Genomic DNA, 16,531 nt, shown 5'->3' on the forward strand with positions numbered 1-16,531 from the left:
ACTAGTGTCGAAATCCACCCTCGAAATTCGTAATCAGCAGCCAAAAATCCATGACAAACCGTTGAGTTTGTCCATCAGAATTAAAAAGGACACGATGACCCCTCTGGCGCCTAGACTAAATGATATTATGCAAAAAATTATGTTGTATCACAGATGTATAATGCGTTTATCTCGAAAACAATTGAGTGTAGCGATATGAATGTAGTATATGTTTTTTAAGAACATACAGTAGCGCGTCATCAATATAACTTCGGGAGATAGTATCATACCTTTTTTCGTAAGGTCTGCGAAACTTTGACAACAGTGGTAATTCTTGACAGTATCTAAGATCAATATTTTGACAATTTAACTCATAGGCGCGCTAATTGGAAGTAATAGAAAACAATTTTTTATTAGTAATTTTATGTTAACATAGGTATTTGCACGAAATAGGTAATAGGTAATAATAAATAATCATTTCGTTGTGAAGCGAAACAAGAGCCGTCTTATTTTATTTAGTTCATAATTTCCATGTTCGCATGATTTTGTCACGGTTTTTAATATACTTTTTCTTGGAAGGTTTCATTTTATTTTTCCTTTGATTAACTTTTCCCATTGTGAATTCCTTTTAGAATAAAAGATCCTCCTAAAATTTTATATACTCGCATTATTCGAAATATTTTTATGTAGAATATATTTACCTACCTACAGACCTACATCATCATCATCGGTGACCGCTGACAGCCCATGGAGGGCCATGGTGGCCCGTTGGGGTTTCTAGGCTCTAAAGTTTTACATGGTGTGGAGGCCAGCCACACGCCTAACTCCTCAAAAGTTCTAAACGATATTTATCTAAAATATTACTTTCTTGTTTCTTTTTTTTTTGAGGTGGTCTTTTCGGCGTTATGTGTGTTTTGCTTGTTTGACTATAGCTGCCTATGCTTTTCTTTCCTTTGCTTGTTTTTCCCATTCTCGTATTCCTAGGTCTTTCAAATCCTGGTTAATACCGTCAATCCATCTCTTTCTAGGCCTACCTCTCGGTCTCTTCTCATTTAATTCTTTTCTAAGTACTTTTTTTGTATTTCTCTTACCATCCATCCTTTCTACGTGTCCTAACCAACTCAGTCGTTTACTTTGTATTTCTTTTGTAATAGTCGGCCTGTTAAACACTCTATTTATTTCGTGGTTCATTCTTATACGCCATTCTCCATTCTCCTTTATAGGTCCATATATTTTCCTTAAAATTTTTCTTTCCCATCTAAGAAGTTGTTCCTCTTGTTCACTAGTCAAGGTCCATGTTTCCGATGCATACATTACTACAGGTCTCATTATTGTTGTGTATATTTTTACTTTTGAATTAATAGATACTGATTTTGACTTTATGATATTTTGTAGGCTGTAGAAGCATTTGTTTCCAAGAGAAATTCTTGCTGTTACCTCATCACTGTTTTTATTTCCTTCTGTTATTGTTAATCCTAAATATTTGAAACGGTCCACTCTTTCAAATATTTGCCCGGTCAGAGATATGTTGCCTTTCGTTTGTACTTTTTCCCGAGTTGTTATCATGTACTTTGTCTTTGAGACATTAACTTCTAGACCCATAGTCTGTGCCGCTTCTTTAAAATATGTATAAATTTTTTTTAGGTCTTTTAATGTCCAGCTGATTATATCTATATCATCTGCGTAGGCAATGACCTGATTGAACTTTGTAAATATTGTACCATCCCTATCGATAGGAGTTTTCCTGATTACTTGTTCCAACGCAAGGTTAAAAAGTGTTGTTGACAGTACATCCCCTTGTGTTAGACCTTCATTAATGTTAAACTCATCGGACAGTTGATTTTGGATCCTTACTTTTGCTTTGGTGTTGGTTAGGCATAGTTTTACTAATCTGATTAGTTTTTTTGGTACATTTAACTCTTGCACTGCGCTATATAATTCCTTTCTAATTATTGAGTCATACGCTTGTTTGAAATCTACAAATAGATGATGTAGTTCGGTATTCCGCTCGTAGAATTTTTCCAGCGTTTGCGTTACTGTAAATATTTGGTCTATAGTTGACCTGCCTTTCCTGAATTCTCCTTGATAATTCCCTGTTGTTTGTTCCATTATATTATTTAGTCTTCCTTCCAAAATTTTACTAAATATTTTGTATCCAATGTTTAGTAGTGATATTCCCCGGTGATTATTGCAATCTAGCTTATCTCCCTTCTTATGTATAGGGTATATCACTGCAATTTTCCATTGTTCCGGCATTATTTCTCTGGTCCATATTTCTAGTATTAAACTTTGATATTTCACTCTGTATTCTATGTCCTCCATATTTTAACATTTCTACAGTTATTGTGTCGCATCCTGGGGCTTTGTTATTTTTCATTTTTTTTATTACCTCTTTTATTTCTGCTTCTGTTGGTGCATATTGGTCTACTTCAGTCTCTCCTACTAATCTTAGCGCTTCTATTTCGTAACATTGATTTTGTTTATTCGACAATTCATTAAAATGTTCTCGCCACCGTTTTAGCAATCTTTTTTCTTCTGCTATTAAGTCCCCATTTTTGTCTTTGCATAATTTTGTTCTTGGTTGGAAACCTTTTTTTCAAAATATATTTCCTTATAAAATAGTTTTATTCCAGGTTTTTGTTCATGTTCTTCTAGCCTTTCAATCTTATCTTTATTGTGTTTCCTCTTTTTAAATCTTAGACGTTTTTTTAAATGTCTTCTTCTTGTAGTATATTCCTCTTTGGTTTCTTCCGTACTGTTGTTCAGCATTTTAAGCCTAGCTTGGTTTTTTTGTTCCATTAGTCTCTGGCAGTCTTTGTCATACCATCTTTTTTGGCTAGGCTCTTTGCTTTCCCCCACTACATCTTTTGCAGCTGCTATCACTGCTTCTTTTAAGACCCTCCATTTATCTTCGATATTTCTGACCTGATTTTCATTTACTTGATCATATTGTTCAATTATGTTCTCTATTTTCGTTTCATATCTTGCTCTCTTTTCCTCATTAGAGGCCAATATATCTGAAGCGTATTTGATCTTTTTTTCACCTTTCTCTCTTTCTTTGGCGGTAATTTTTTGTTTATATCTAATTAGTACAAGGTAGTGATCGGAGCTGCTGTTTGCCCCTCTATGACTTCTCACATCTGAAATGTCTGAAGCATGTATTGCGTCTATTAAGACGTGGTCGACCTGGTTTCTTGTTTTCATATCGGGAGAAACCCATGTTTCTTTGTAGATATTTTTATGTGGAAATTTTGTACTGCTTATCACCATTTTTTTGTCTGTTGCAAAATCTATGATTCTTTGCCCGTTGTCATTACTTCTTTCGTGCAGGCTAAGTGCACCTATTGTTCCCTGATATAATTCTTCTCTTCCTATTTTTGCGTTTAAATCTCCTAAAAGTATTTTAACGGTATAATTGTTTATATTTGACACTTCTTGGTCTAATCTGGCATAAAAATTTTCTTTTTCTTCTGCTTCTTTGTCCTCTGTAGGTGCGTGCACATTAATGAAATGGATATCAAAGAACTTGCCATTCATTTTCAGAATAGCTATCCTTTCATTTATATTAGTAAAGCTTTTTACCGCATGTTTGTATCTTTCACGTATTATGAAGCCCATCCCACCTTGTCCACCTCTTGAATTACCATGACATATTAGATATTTTCCATATTCCCAGATATTTTCGGTCTTCCATCTCATTTCCTGCAATGCTAAAATATCTATTTTGTAGATTTTTATTTCTTCAATAAGGTTTTGTAGTTCTCCTATTTCTCCTAATGTTCTTATATTCCAAGTTCCAATTAAAATTTTTCCACTTTTCTTATTTTTCTTTTTCCTGTTGTACTTATTCACCTTTTTGTTTGTTTTATCCTGTTTTCTAGTCTCTTCCGTACATTCAATCTCTATGTCGTCATCGTGGCCACTTTTTATTTCAACAATACTTGTATTTTGATGTTTTGCCTTAATTTGACTAGAGCTGGGAAAATCCCCCGATGTGCCCTCAGCGGTCAACCGATGATGACGCTCCTGTCCAATACTTTTTGCTCTATTATTGCCCTGACTTTCCCTAACATTACAAGTATGAGGAGTTATGTCTTGGTTTATTATTGAAGTTTGCTCGTTTTTCTGACCTACCTTTACAATTCTGTTACCTTTACCCCTATTCTTAAAATTAAAGTCTACATCACTATTAAAAACAAAATCAAAATTATCAAATGTTCTCATAAGAAAATCATCATTTTTCTTATTGTACCTATAACTATTAATATTTTCACCCTCAATGCGGACGCCGTCGCCATATGATTAATCACCTTAACATTACTGTTACTACTATTAAGTACGCTGCAGGCGTCCGCACCGACAGTGAGTATTTCTTTCTCTCTTCGGTTTTCGGTAGTGTCTTCTTCCATTGCTGTTTTCGTCCTATTTTCTTTTTTCTTTGTCTCCGTCCAACTTGCTTTAGTTACTTGTTTTTTGAGTACGCTGTTTTCGTTATTTTCGTTGATCTTTCTGTAGTAGAGCCCATTGATAACTCTTCCTCGGAGAGGGATCTATGACCATATTTTCTAGCTCTATTCTTCTTCTGATCTTCAGTTACTGTAGCTTCATTTTCTTGTGATATGGTTTGCAATTGACTCAAAGTTCTATAATTCGCCATTTAGAAGCAATTTGTTATAACGAATGCCTGCATTTTGACCTTTCTCTCTTGCTTCTTTTTGATATTTGCGAAATTCACAATTAACAATAATCTACTTTTTTCAAATAGGCGAACAACTCAGTTCTATTACACAAAAATATAATAAATTAACTAAAATAAAGACTACTTTCCTACGAAACAACAATAACGAATTCTTACAATTCTTACAATAACACACTACTGCACTGAACAGAGATCGACAAAGATAACAGAACAGATAAGGGAAAATCTGACGCAGGTTTGTCAAAATGACAGTAACAATTTCTCTGTTTCCTAATTAGTTATTAGTTATAATATGTTCGATGTCTTGTTAGAAATAAAAAATTTTAGTAGGTCCAAAATGACACAAAATGAAGGCATGGGATAAAAAAGTATATTTGAAGAAAGTTTATTATTTTGTTCTTCAGAGTAATTTCCACATACTAAGATATTTCTCAAATTGGGCTCTGTACCGCCATTCTTTATTATATTACGAATATGTGTGCCAAATATCTCGACAAAATATTCAAAATTACAGCCGCAATCTTGGACCGCGTTTGTTGCTACCTGTTGATCGCTACTGTAGCCTCTCAAGTAAAAATATTAAGAGAATAAAAGTTTTGATTAAAAAGTATGTAGAGGGGGGAATAAAAAAAATTGAACGTATTAAATGAGTGCTGAAAGATGTATGTGGCGCCATGTGGGTAATACATTATTTTCTTCAAACGTCAAATAATGATGACATTACTTATCTAACTTGATCCTGTCAAAGTTTGATGTCTCCGCCGGCAGCAGTTTTTTTTTTCCATTTCTTTACGGCGGAGGGAAAAATGTTGTCATGGCTACAATATGAAACATGTCACAAAACAACAATACAAATGTCATTAACAACAATTAAACATCATTTTTATTTATAGTAATATTAAAAGTACAATTAGTTAATGAGGCATTTTCAAAATTGAAACCGTGCAAAAATGTTCCCGACTCTTGATACGCATTGGTAATTGTTGATGATACTGATGGTCGAGCACAACTTTCAGCAATCATTCCCGATGTTGGCGAATCATGAGGGTTTAAAATTTTTTCAGCATTATCATTCTTATTTCTTATTGAATCCTCTATATATCCTTCGGCAACCGTGCTTGATTTCCAGCCCCATGTCGTTTGAGGCATTCTAGATTTTGCTACGTTTGAAGAAAAAATAGCATACTTTATTCGGCAAAGAAGCGACTTTTCTTGACTTGCCCTCTATTACGCGCCTCACTTCGTTCGGCGCGTAATATCGGGCGCGTCAAGAAAAGTCATGCTTCTCCGCCTCATAAAGTAATATACTATTTTTGGTGGAGAATTTAGATTTCTCATCTCAAAAAACTCCTGCTTACCAAATTTCGTGTTCTTATCCCATGCCTGTGAGGAAATATTCAAGAATAAATAAAATAATAGTACATTGTTTACCGGGTAGGAAAAGCTTAACATTCCTGGACGACTGTGAAGATTGCTAAGTCGAGGCGCAAGCCGAGACTTAGCAACACAGAGTCCAGGAATGTGGCTTTTCCTACGAGGTAAACATACTATTTTTCCGCAAATCGTTTAAAATTCGACAGATATTGATTGATTTAAAAAAAACGCGATAATTTTATTCCCAAATAAATGGTGCTTTGAAATTCCTAATAAAATTACTTGGGTTACTATGGAAACCTATTGAGGTTGAATTGTCAAACTTGACGCTTATAAATTTAATTGCTGGTGTTCTCGAAAGTAAAATGATAAGTGATGATGAAATTTCCATTCCTGGGACTCCTCCAGAGCTGGTTGAGGCAGTGAATACTGCTTCATTAGAATTATTGCCAAAGAAATCAAGAGAAAAGTACGAAAATGCATACAGACGTTTTATGGATTATCGCATGAGTAAAAATACGAGTTCTTTCTCAGAAAATGTTGTAATGGCATACTTCCTAGACCTTTGTTTAAAGATGAAATCTTTAACATTATGGGCCAATTATTCAATGCTGAAGTCAACCCTTGCACTTAAACACAATGTAGATATATCTACATACTCAAAACTTCGTTCTTTATTGAAACGGCAAGCTCAAGGTTATAGGGCAAAGAAATCTAAGATTTTAACGAAGGAAGAAATTGAAAAATTTATCCAGGAAGCTCCAGATAAAGAAAATTTAATGATTAAGGTAATTTACAAGGTTTTAATAGCAATGTGTTTTCTATCATTTATGTAGAACACTAACAACTGTACGGAAATATCATTTCCTTACAGTAAGGAAATGACATTTCCTTACAGTAAGGAAGTCCTGACTTTTTCTTCAAGAAATTTTGACAGGAATGTCAAAATTTCCTGGCGATTTGTGGAACTTTCGTACTAAGGTAAGTTAACTTAAATCGACCTATTTTAAGCTCAGGAATCTAAGGTTAAGCTATGGCCCATTATTTACCAAACACCCTGTATACTAATCACAAAAAGATATTTCTAATAGGCCCTTTATCTGCTTTACCCTATATATTTTACAATTTTCGTTAAATGAAAAAATGTTTTTGTTTTGTTTGCATGTATGTATTTTACATTATAAAAATAAATAATTGATACTTACTCCTGTTTACTTCCATTTTTTGATATACCGACGGCCTCGTATTCCTTAAATCTGTCATATTCAATTTCAGTAATTTCCGTTTCATAATCTAACATAGTACACATAGGCAAACATCCGCATTCGTTGTAATTATTCCCAGCTGATGTAATGGACAAGTGCAATTTTCTCCAATCTAAACTATCTGGAACAAGTGTAACCTAAATATCAATCTAACGTATATTGTAATATTAAATTATTATATGACTCTACATGAAAGAAGATTTAAACAGAGATGCATTATATAGTTACTCTCCTGGTAAGAGTTAGGTTGAAAAGCTAAATAGATATGTTACATCAAGAATATAGCCCGATCAAAGAACAATATGACCCCAAAAAAAGGAAGGTTGAACATTTGGGAATAGGTAGTTGAAATTGTCTATTATTGTATAAGAAAAAGTTTACAATTCTGCATTCCCTCCATTTTACAAAAATTGGGAAATACGGGGTGAAAAATATTTTCTCGGGAGTGAAAGTAGGGAGTGAAAGGAGTTGTAGCTAATGAGAAGTAGGATTTTTAGAAATCATCCTTTTAGAAAGTAGAAATTTTAAAATATACACTAATTTACGTCACCACAGGCTTAACAAACAATTTTTTTTTCAAGATTGTTATGTTTCTTACAGACAATTCCACGTAATAGACGGTATTTACTTAATATAAAATTGGAACATGGAAGGGCAAGGGAGTTCGTCTTTGACCCCAAATTCAGAAAATAATAATTTTTTTTTAAATATAGGATTTTTTTTTTGTACCAAGTATGAGGGTATCTTGAATGATATTAAAGTCAAATAAAAAATAATGAGTTTAAAATTGAAAATATTTCTGAATTTATTCAATAAAAAGATAAATTGGGGTCAAAATTTACCCCTCTTGGTCATCCGAAGGTTAAGTCCGAAAATATCGACCGCACGAAAAAAATTGTAATAAAAGAAATTATAGGAAATCGCATTTTCAACAATTTTTGTCCATCTTTTGTCAAAAAGTGGAAAATGGCGGAGATATTGAGCAAAAATGGTTCTCCATTAAAATCAAGATGGCGGTTAACGCAACGGCGGAATTCAGTCGCGATTTTAAATTTACACTACAATAACCTTTTCTAAGATTAGAAAAATAAAATTTTGGGCAGCTCCGCATGCAAGGTCAAATGCTATCCCGTACTATATAAATACTTACTTCGAACCTGTTTCATACAGTTACGGTTACCGTTTCCACAAATAGGCGTATTAGTTTCTCCTAAAAAAAATATTATTTTCAAATTATATCTATTGATCGTTACCAAACATCGACGAAACTTTAAACTTTATTGTGAATATCTTTTAAATAAAACTGTAATAACTGTTATGTTGATTTGAAGATGTTTTCTTGAGGCAAGCCTAGAGGCGTTTTAGATGTGGTTGCATAAAATAATGTTGCTCGACAAAAATGAAAATATTATAATGGAGACAGAACGAAAACTACGATGATGGAACGAGTACATCGAGGAACTATTTCATGACCAGAGTGAAGCTAGTACATCCGTAGATAGCCAAACCGGAGATGTGGGTCCAGAGGTAACCAAATCAGAAGTTAGTCAGGCAATAGACTCTATGAAAATAATACTGCTGGTCCAGATGAATTACCTAGCGATCTGATAAAGTTGGTCAACGAGAAAAACCTGGACATAATAGGAGAACTGTTCAACGCTACCTATACTACTAGTCCGTTCTTTAACGGTAAAATATTGCAAAACCTCTAAACTTTAAAGAACCGCTTGGATTGACATGAAATTTGGCATACACATAGCTAACAAGTCAAAGAAGAAAAGTGATATTGTGCCGATATGTGCTTTTGCCCTGGGGGTGGTTTTCACCCCCTGTTGGGGGTGAAAAAATATTCGTTTAAAGAAAGTCAGGAAATGGATAAACTGGCTAATTTTAAGTAACTTTTGTTCTATAGAGTTTTTTCACTAAGTCAATACTTTTCGAGTTATTTGGCAGTGAAGATGTTCATTTTTTCAACGAAATAACCACGCTTTTAGACGGTTTTTCGCAAATAACTCAAATAGTAAGTATTTTGTCGAAGAAACATTTTTAGCAAAAATATAGCCTGTAAAAAATTTTAAAAAATGGTGTATATATCACGTTTCTATACCTAGTAGAAGCAGAGTTATAGCTAATGAAAAATAGGTTCATATTCGTCAAATTCCAAATGGAATACTTTAACGTGAAATAACCAAAAATAAAGCACATTTCGGCGAAAAGTCATAAAACTTATTTAAAGTGTTTAAAAAAAGCTTAATTTTTGTTACGCTCAAAATAAAGTTAGTCCCTTTTGGTTTTGGTAAAAAAATCGAGAAGACCACCCCCTAATTAGTACCTTAAATGAACTTAATCGTTACGACTTCACAAGTTTCTTGACTCGTGTATATGTTGTTTATATGATCTGTAAGTTTCATCGATTCAAAGTCCTTATTATTGAAAGAGCTGTAGTTAAAAGGGGTTGAACGAGTCACTGATCACGAATGTATGCAAATTTAGAAACACCAAATCTTAATCAATTTTTGTCTAACAGAAAAACAGAAAAATACATGATATTCAGAAAAGCAAATCTGACTTTTTTTGTTTTTCGAGATTTTTGGTATCTCTAGCAATATTTAAGTTATTTTGAAAAAAAGCATATTTTTCAAAATTTTAATTTTTAAAAATTTTACTTTGAAACCAAATTATTTCAAAAATAAGCACTTTGAATCGATGAAACTTACAGATCATATAAAAACAACATAACTAAAATAATTTGTGGAGCGGGAACGATTAATTTCATTTAAGTTGCTAATTAGGGGTTGGTTTTCCCGATTTTTTTTTGCAAAAACAAAAGGTACCAACTTTATTTTGAGCTTAACTTGCTTAAATTAATTGCTAAAAACTTTTTGTAAAAGCAAAAATAAAACTTTTTTAAACACTTTAAAAAAGTTATAATAGGTTTTCCCCAAAAAGTGCTTAATTTTTTGGAAATTTCACGTCTAAATATTCTATTTGAAATTTGGTGAATATGAATCTATTTTTCATTGGCTATAACTCTGGTTCTACGAGATCCAGAGACCTAACGCGTACACCATTTTTTTTTTACTTTTTTATATGCTATATTTTTGATAAGAACGTTATTTTCGACAAAATAATTACTTTTTGAGTTATTTGGGAAAAACCGTCTAAAATTGTGGTTATTTTGTTGAAAAATGAACATATTCACTCGCAAATAACTAGAAAAGTGTTGACTTGGCGAAAAAGCTCTATAGAACAAAAGTTACTTAAAATTAGTCAGTTTACCCATTTCCGGGCTTATTTTGGACATATATTTTTTCACCCCCAAAAGGGGGTGAAAGTCACCCCCAGGACAAAAGCACACATCGGCACAATATCGCTTTTTTTCTTTGACATGTAAGCTATACGTATGCCAAATTGCATGTCAATCCAAGCGGTTCTTTAAAATTTAGAGCAAAAACCGTGAAAGAATGGACTATACGGGAAACATCCCTAGAGGAATGTTGACATCAGCATTTGTGTGTTTGCCAAAGAAAGTGAATGCCAAAGAATGCAGTGACTACTGAACCATAAGTTTAATGTCACATACCTTTAAAATTCTGCTGAAAATTATCCACGCCAGAATACACTCTAAACTGGAGCTGGATATTAGTGACACTCAGTATGGGTTCCGCAATGGTATGGGTACCAGTGAGGCATTATTTTCCTTCAATGTGCTGACATAGAGATGTTTGAATGTTAACCGTCCTCTTTACGTCTGTTTTATAGACTACAATAAAGCGTTTGATAAAGTAAAACATGATCGACTCTTGGAAATTCTAAAAACTAAAAACCTAGATGAAAGAGTTTTACAAACAATAATACACCTCTATTACAATCAGCGAGCAATAGTAAGAATTGAAAAAGAAACATCTGAAGACATGGAAATAAAGAGAGGAATCCGACAAGGCTGCATACTATCACCTCTATTATTTAACGCTTATTCTGAAGAGGTAATGCGAGAAACTCTGGAAGATGAAACAGTCCGCATAAGAGTAAATGGAGTCTTAGTTAACAACATCAGATATAGATATGATACAGTAATACTAGGCGATAGTTTACAAAACCTGCAAAGACTCGTGAGTAAAATAGTAAGGTGTAGTAGGGAGTCTTCAAAGAATTTAAGTACTTGGGAGCGATCATAACATCTGAAAATAACTATGAAAAGGACGTGGCAGCCAGGATTATTGCAGGAAACAGGGCATATTACTCGTTAAGGACCCTACTTAAATCAAAAATACTCTCAAGACCAGCAAAAATAAGAGTATATAAGACAATAATTCGTCCCACAATAACGTATGGAAGCGAAACCTGGACTCTGAATCAGCGGGAAACAACAAAATTACTGGTACTTGAAAGAAAGATACTGCGGACTATCTATGGGCCTTGCAGAGAAGAGACAACAGGAGAATGGAGAAGAATACACAATGATGAACTCCAGACAATATACGGAGATGAAAACATAGTACGCTACATTAAATCAAACAGAATACGATGGGCGGGTCACGTACTAAGATCAAGTGACGAAAGACTTCTAAACGCCACATTCTGGGAAAGGCCCGATGGAAAAAGGTCAGTTGGTCGCCCAAGAAAGAGATGGAAGGACGAAGTAGCCAGCGATCTACGCAAAATGGGAGTACAGCAATGGGAAATAGCTGCTCAGGACCGACAACAATGGAGGGAAATAGTAAACGCGGCCAGGACTCACATAGAGCTGTAGAGCCAAATGATGATGATTATGTAGTAGGGAGTACGGACTCTCTCTCAATATCAAAAAGAAGAAAGTTTATGAAAATTAGTAAAAACAACCATAATACTAACGAAATCTTGATAGTAGAGGGCCAGCAGATCGAAAGAGTAAAAAAGTACACTTACCTAGGAACACTTATAACAGAAAATAATGACTACACTGCAGAAATCAAAGTCAGAATCGAAAAAGCACGTTCTAATTTTATTAAAATGAAAAAGGTCCTATGTGGCAAATATTTAACATTAGCTCTAAAAGTACGCCTAACAAAATGTTACGTATACAGTGTACTATACTATGGAGTGGAATCATGGATGTTAAATGTAGAAACAATGAGACGACTTGACGCCTTTGAAATGTGGATCTATAGAGGGTTTCCTGGGTAGATCGAGTTCCGAACAACGAAGTACTAAGAAGAGTAGATAAAGAGAAGGAAGTTGAACTTACAGTTAAAGAACGAAAACTACAGTATCTCGGACATGTGATGCGGGGCGAGAAGTATGGCATCCTGCGACTCATAATGCAAGGAAAGATAGCTGGCAGAAGAAGCATCGGAAGAAGACGAATTTCATGGCTAAATAACCTGCGAGAATGGTTTGGATGCAGGTCACAACAACTATTTAGAGCCACTGCCTCAAAAACTAAAATAGCTATGATGATTGCCAACCTCCGTAGCGGAGATGGCGCCTGAATAAGAAGAAGATGAAAATAATGTTTCGTTTCCAATACCATTAACAGCGGAGCACAACACAACAACGAAGCTGTGGTAAATAGAGCCAATGCCAATAGAGCCCGTAAATAAAAAAACTATTAAAATGAGGAAGATTTCATACCTTGGCCATATTTTTAGAGGAAACGGGTACAGAATCTTCCATCTATCATGAAAGGTAAAATCGAGGGATGCAGAAGAATTTGAAGGAAGTAGTTGTCATGGCCCACAAATATTCGCGATTGGACAAGAATACGCAGAACCGAACAACCATTCTGATTCGCTGAAGACCCTGAGCATCTAGCTAATATAAATGCCAACGTCAGAAGGATTTAATATCACGGAAAGAGGAAAGAAATTCAGAGGGAACATTTTAGAACAGCAATAGGCTGTCTTAGGCAAAATAGATCTACCATTGACCAACTATTTACAGTTAAACAAATACTAGCCAAAGCATGGGAATATGACATGGACGTTTACAATCTCTTTCTAGATTTTAAACAAGCCTATGATTCAATAGATAGAACAATTCTACCTAATATATTGGAAGAATTTGGCATACCATCAAAATTAATACGACTAGTGCAAATGACAATGACAGAAACAGAAGCACAAGTATGTATTCAAGGACAGATCACTGATGCGTTTACGATAACGCAAGGACTGAAACAAGGCGACGGACTGGCTCCAACGCTTTTTAATCTTGTTCTTGAATATGTAATTAGACGATTGACGGTGAGTGGAAATAACATACTTACAAACAAATCTACCCAATTAGCAGCATACGCGGATGATATAAACATAATGAGCAGAACAATGAATGCAGCGGAAGAAACCTACGTTGAGTTGAAACAGAGTGCAGAAGCAGTAGGGCTAGCAATAAACAAAAATAAAACAAAACTACTCATACAAACCAGATCAAATAGACCGGCGCAACAACACTTTATTGACGATATAGAACATGTGAATAGATTCACGTACCTAGGAATGGATCTGATTGCAAGCAATGAAGAAGAACCGGAAATAAATAGAAGGCTTGTGCTGGCAAATAAAGCCTATTTCGCGATGGGCCACATATTCAAATCGCGAGACGTACACCGGAAAACAAAACTCCGGGTATATAAAACAATAATCAGGCCCATAGTAAGTTATGGCTGCGAAACATGGGTGGTGACACAGAAATCTGCCAATGCATTAGATGTGTTTGAAAGAAAAGTATTACGTAGGATACTGGGCCCAATAAGTGAAAATAACAACTGGCGAATTAGGTATAATAGAGAAATATACGAGCAATATAGCGAACCAACTCTAGCACAACACACTAGACTGCAGAGATTACGGTGGGCAGAGCACGTGGTCCGCATGTATGAGAATAGAATCCCCAGAAAATTGCTGAATGCAAGAATGCAGGGAAGAAGACCTGTTGGAAGACTTAAAAAGAGATGGGAAGACGAAGTCGATGAGGATGCCAGGAACTTCCTGGGAACGCGTTCATGGAAAAGAACAGCAGTAAATCGAAATGATTGGAGAAGCTTATTGAAGGAGGCCAAGGCTCGATTTGGGCTGTAGTGCCATTGGATGGATGGAATAGGCTGTCTTAAAGTTTACTATTAATGTACGTTTAGTACCTAAGTTTCAATAGATGGACAAAGAAGATTTTAGAGTGGCGGCCAAGGGCAGACAAGCGAAGTCGTGGAAGACCACCTACCAGATGGACCGACAATATTAAGAGAATAGCGACAAACTGGATTGCAGCTGCCCAGGACAGAGAAGGGTGGATATATCTTGAGGAGGCATATGTCCGACAGTGGACAAATTTGGCTGTGTGATGGTAATGCTAATAGTAAGTTTATACTCACTTGGCATATAAAATGCAACACACCCGCATCTCAACTTTGTGTAATTAGATATACACTCCAATTGGCAATTATTTTGGGAATAGTTGCTGAAAAATTTTAGATCTTTTTCACCCTGCATGTAGCATTCCCTTTTTTCGGGAACATACTCCTTTACATCATCTGAACTTATCATCTGAACGGGTGTAATGGCTACCACAATTGCTTTCCTCATTGGAACACGAAAGTAATGCGTTTGAACCAATGGATAGCGTACTGCCTGATGAAGTACTATCTAAAATATAAATTATATTCTTTTAGGTCTGGATCCCGCGTATGAAAAAAAGTTGATTAATAGCAAACTGAAAATTTGTTATTAGCTTAAGGGTGTCTAGTCGGACAAACTTTGATATATGGGAACACTGGAACAGGGGAAGTTTTAATTGTGGATCAGGTTAAAAATTTGGAACGGTCAGACCACGAAAACGGCACATGTATTTTGTCCGACAGAACAGACTTAAACTCTCTGAACAGAGATTAAACTCTCATGCAAAAATCAGACTGCTATTTATCACCAAATGGGCGTTTTAATGAGTGGAACATGTCAAATATGTCAAATGACAGGAATTATGACAGGTGATAAATAGCAGTCTGATTTTTGCATGAGAGTTTAATCTCTGTTCGGAGAGTCTAAGTCTGTTCTGTCGGACAAAATAAATGTGCCGTTTTCGTGGTCTGACCGTTCCAAATTTTTGACTTGTTCCACAATTAAAACTGCCCCTGTTCCAGTGTTCCCATATATCAAAGTTTATCCGACTAGACACCCTTAAGCTATTAACAAATTTTCAGCTTGCTATTAATCAACTTTTTTTTCATACGCGGGATCCAGACCTATTTTATTTATCTGTTTTTCTAGAAAATGTTGCTTATTAAGTAAACAACGATATAAGACATTCAAAATAAATTACTCGATTACTTAGCAGCTATAATGTCAGTTCTTACACCAGGAAAATTTATCCATGACGAACTCTTTTTTTCGATAAAAAGCTTCAGCGTAAATGGACATGGATAAGCCTAGATGACAGTGTCAAAAATGAGATAGATTTTATCATAACAAACAGAAAAGAAATAATTAAAGGCATTGAAATACTTAACAAATTTTCGGTAGGAAGCGACCACAGATTAATCCGAGCAAAGGTACGATTAAATGTCAATTTCGAAAGAACCAAGATGATCTTCAAAACACGAAAGACGAAATGGATTCCCCCAGGAAACAATAACCTCTATGAAGATGTACTAACCATACGTATACAAGACCTTCAAAACGATATAGAAGACATTTAACAAGCAAATAATGTCATAACGAAAGCACTAAAAGAAACAGAAAGGGAGTGCTGCCCCACTGCCGTGACCCATAAAGAAAAATTAAGCCAAAATACCAAAGAGTTAATAAGTAAAAGAAGACAGTTGACGAAAAAATATGACTCCAACTACACAACACTGAAGAAATTAACTAAAGATGTCTACCGATCAATCCGAAAAGACATAAGAGAAAACAACACAAGATAAATAACTCACATAATTCAAGAAAATAAAGGTTTAAAAGTTTTGAGGCGAAATACGAATAACATCGGTAGAAAAATATGTACAAAATCAGAAACAAAGATAGCAACATTGCCACGGATAAAGCCGAAATCCTCAAGGTTGTCGAATCGTTTTATCGCAAAATGTATGAGAGCACCAACGAAAGGCAAGATCAGCTTCTGCTCAAAATCACAAACCAGGGATCAGAATTAATGCCAGAAGTAACACCATATGAAGTTAAAGAGGCACATTCAGAAATGAAAAATAATAAATCCCCTGGCGATGACGGAATAGTAATCGAGGCAA

General features: G+C 34.9%; 1 protein-coding gene across 2 annotated transcripts in view; it reads right to left on the reverse strand.

Moving 5' to 3' along the window:
* Positions 1-16,531, reverse strand: part of LOC126889762 (pickpocket protein 28-like) — a 58,558-nt gene that overhangs the window by 5,354 nt on the left and 36,673 nt on the right. The window contains exons 6-8 of one of the 2 annotated variants that reach the window (XM_050658335.1): positions 14,666-14,936; positions 8,468-8,527; positions 7,258-7,438 (exon numbers count right to left, since the gene is read on the reverse strand). In XM_050658335.1, the coding sequence (XP_050514292.1) occupies positions 7,258-7,438; positions 8,468-8,527; positions 14,666-14,936 (512 nt within the window). The remainder of the gene's footprint in view (positions 1-7,257; positions 7,439-8,467; positions 8,528-14,665; positions 14,937-16,531) is intronic. The other variant, XM_050658336.1, reaches the window with a different exon arrangement.

Source organism: Diabrotica virgifera, chromosome 8, assembly GCF_917563875.1.
Source record: "Diabrotica virgifera virgifera chromosome 8, PGI_DIABVI_V3a".
NCBI lineage: Eukaryota > Metazoa > Arthropoda > Insecta > Coleoptera > Chrysomelidae > Diabrotica > Diabrotica virgifera.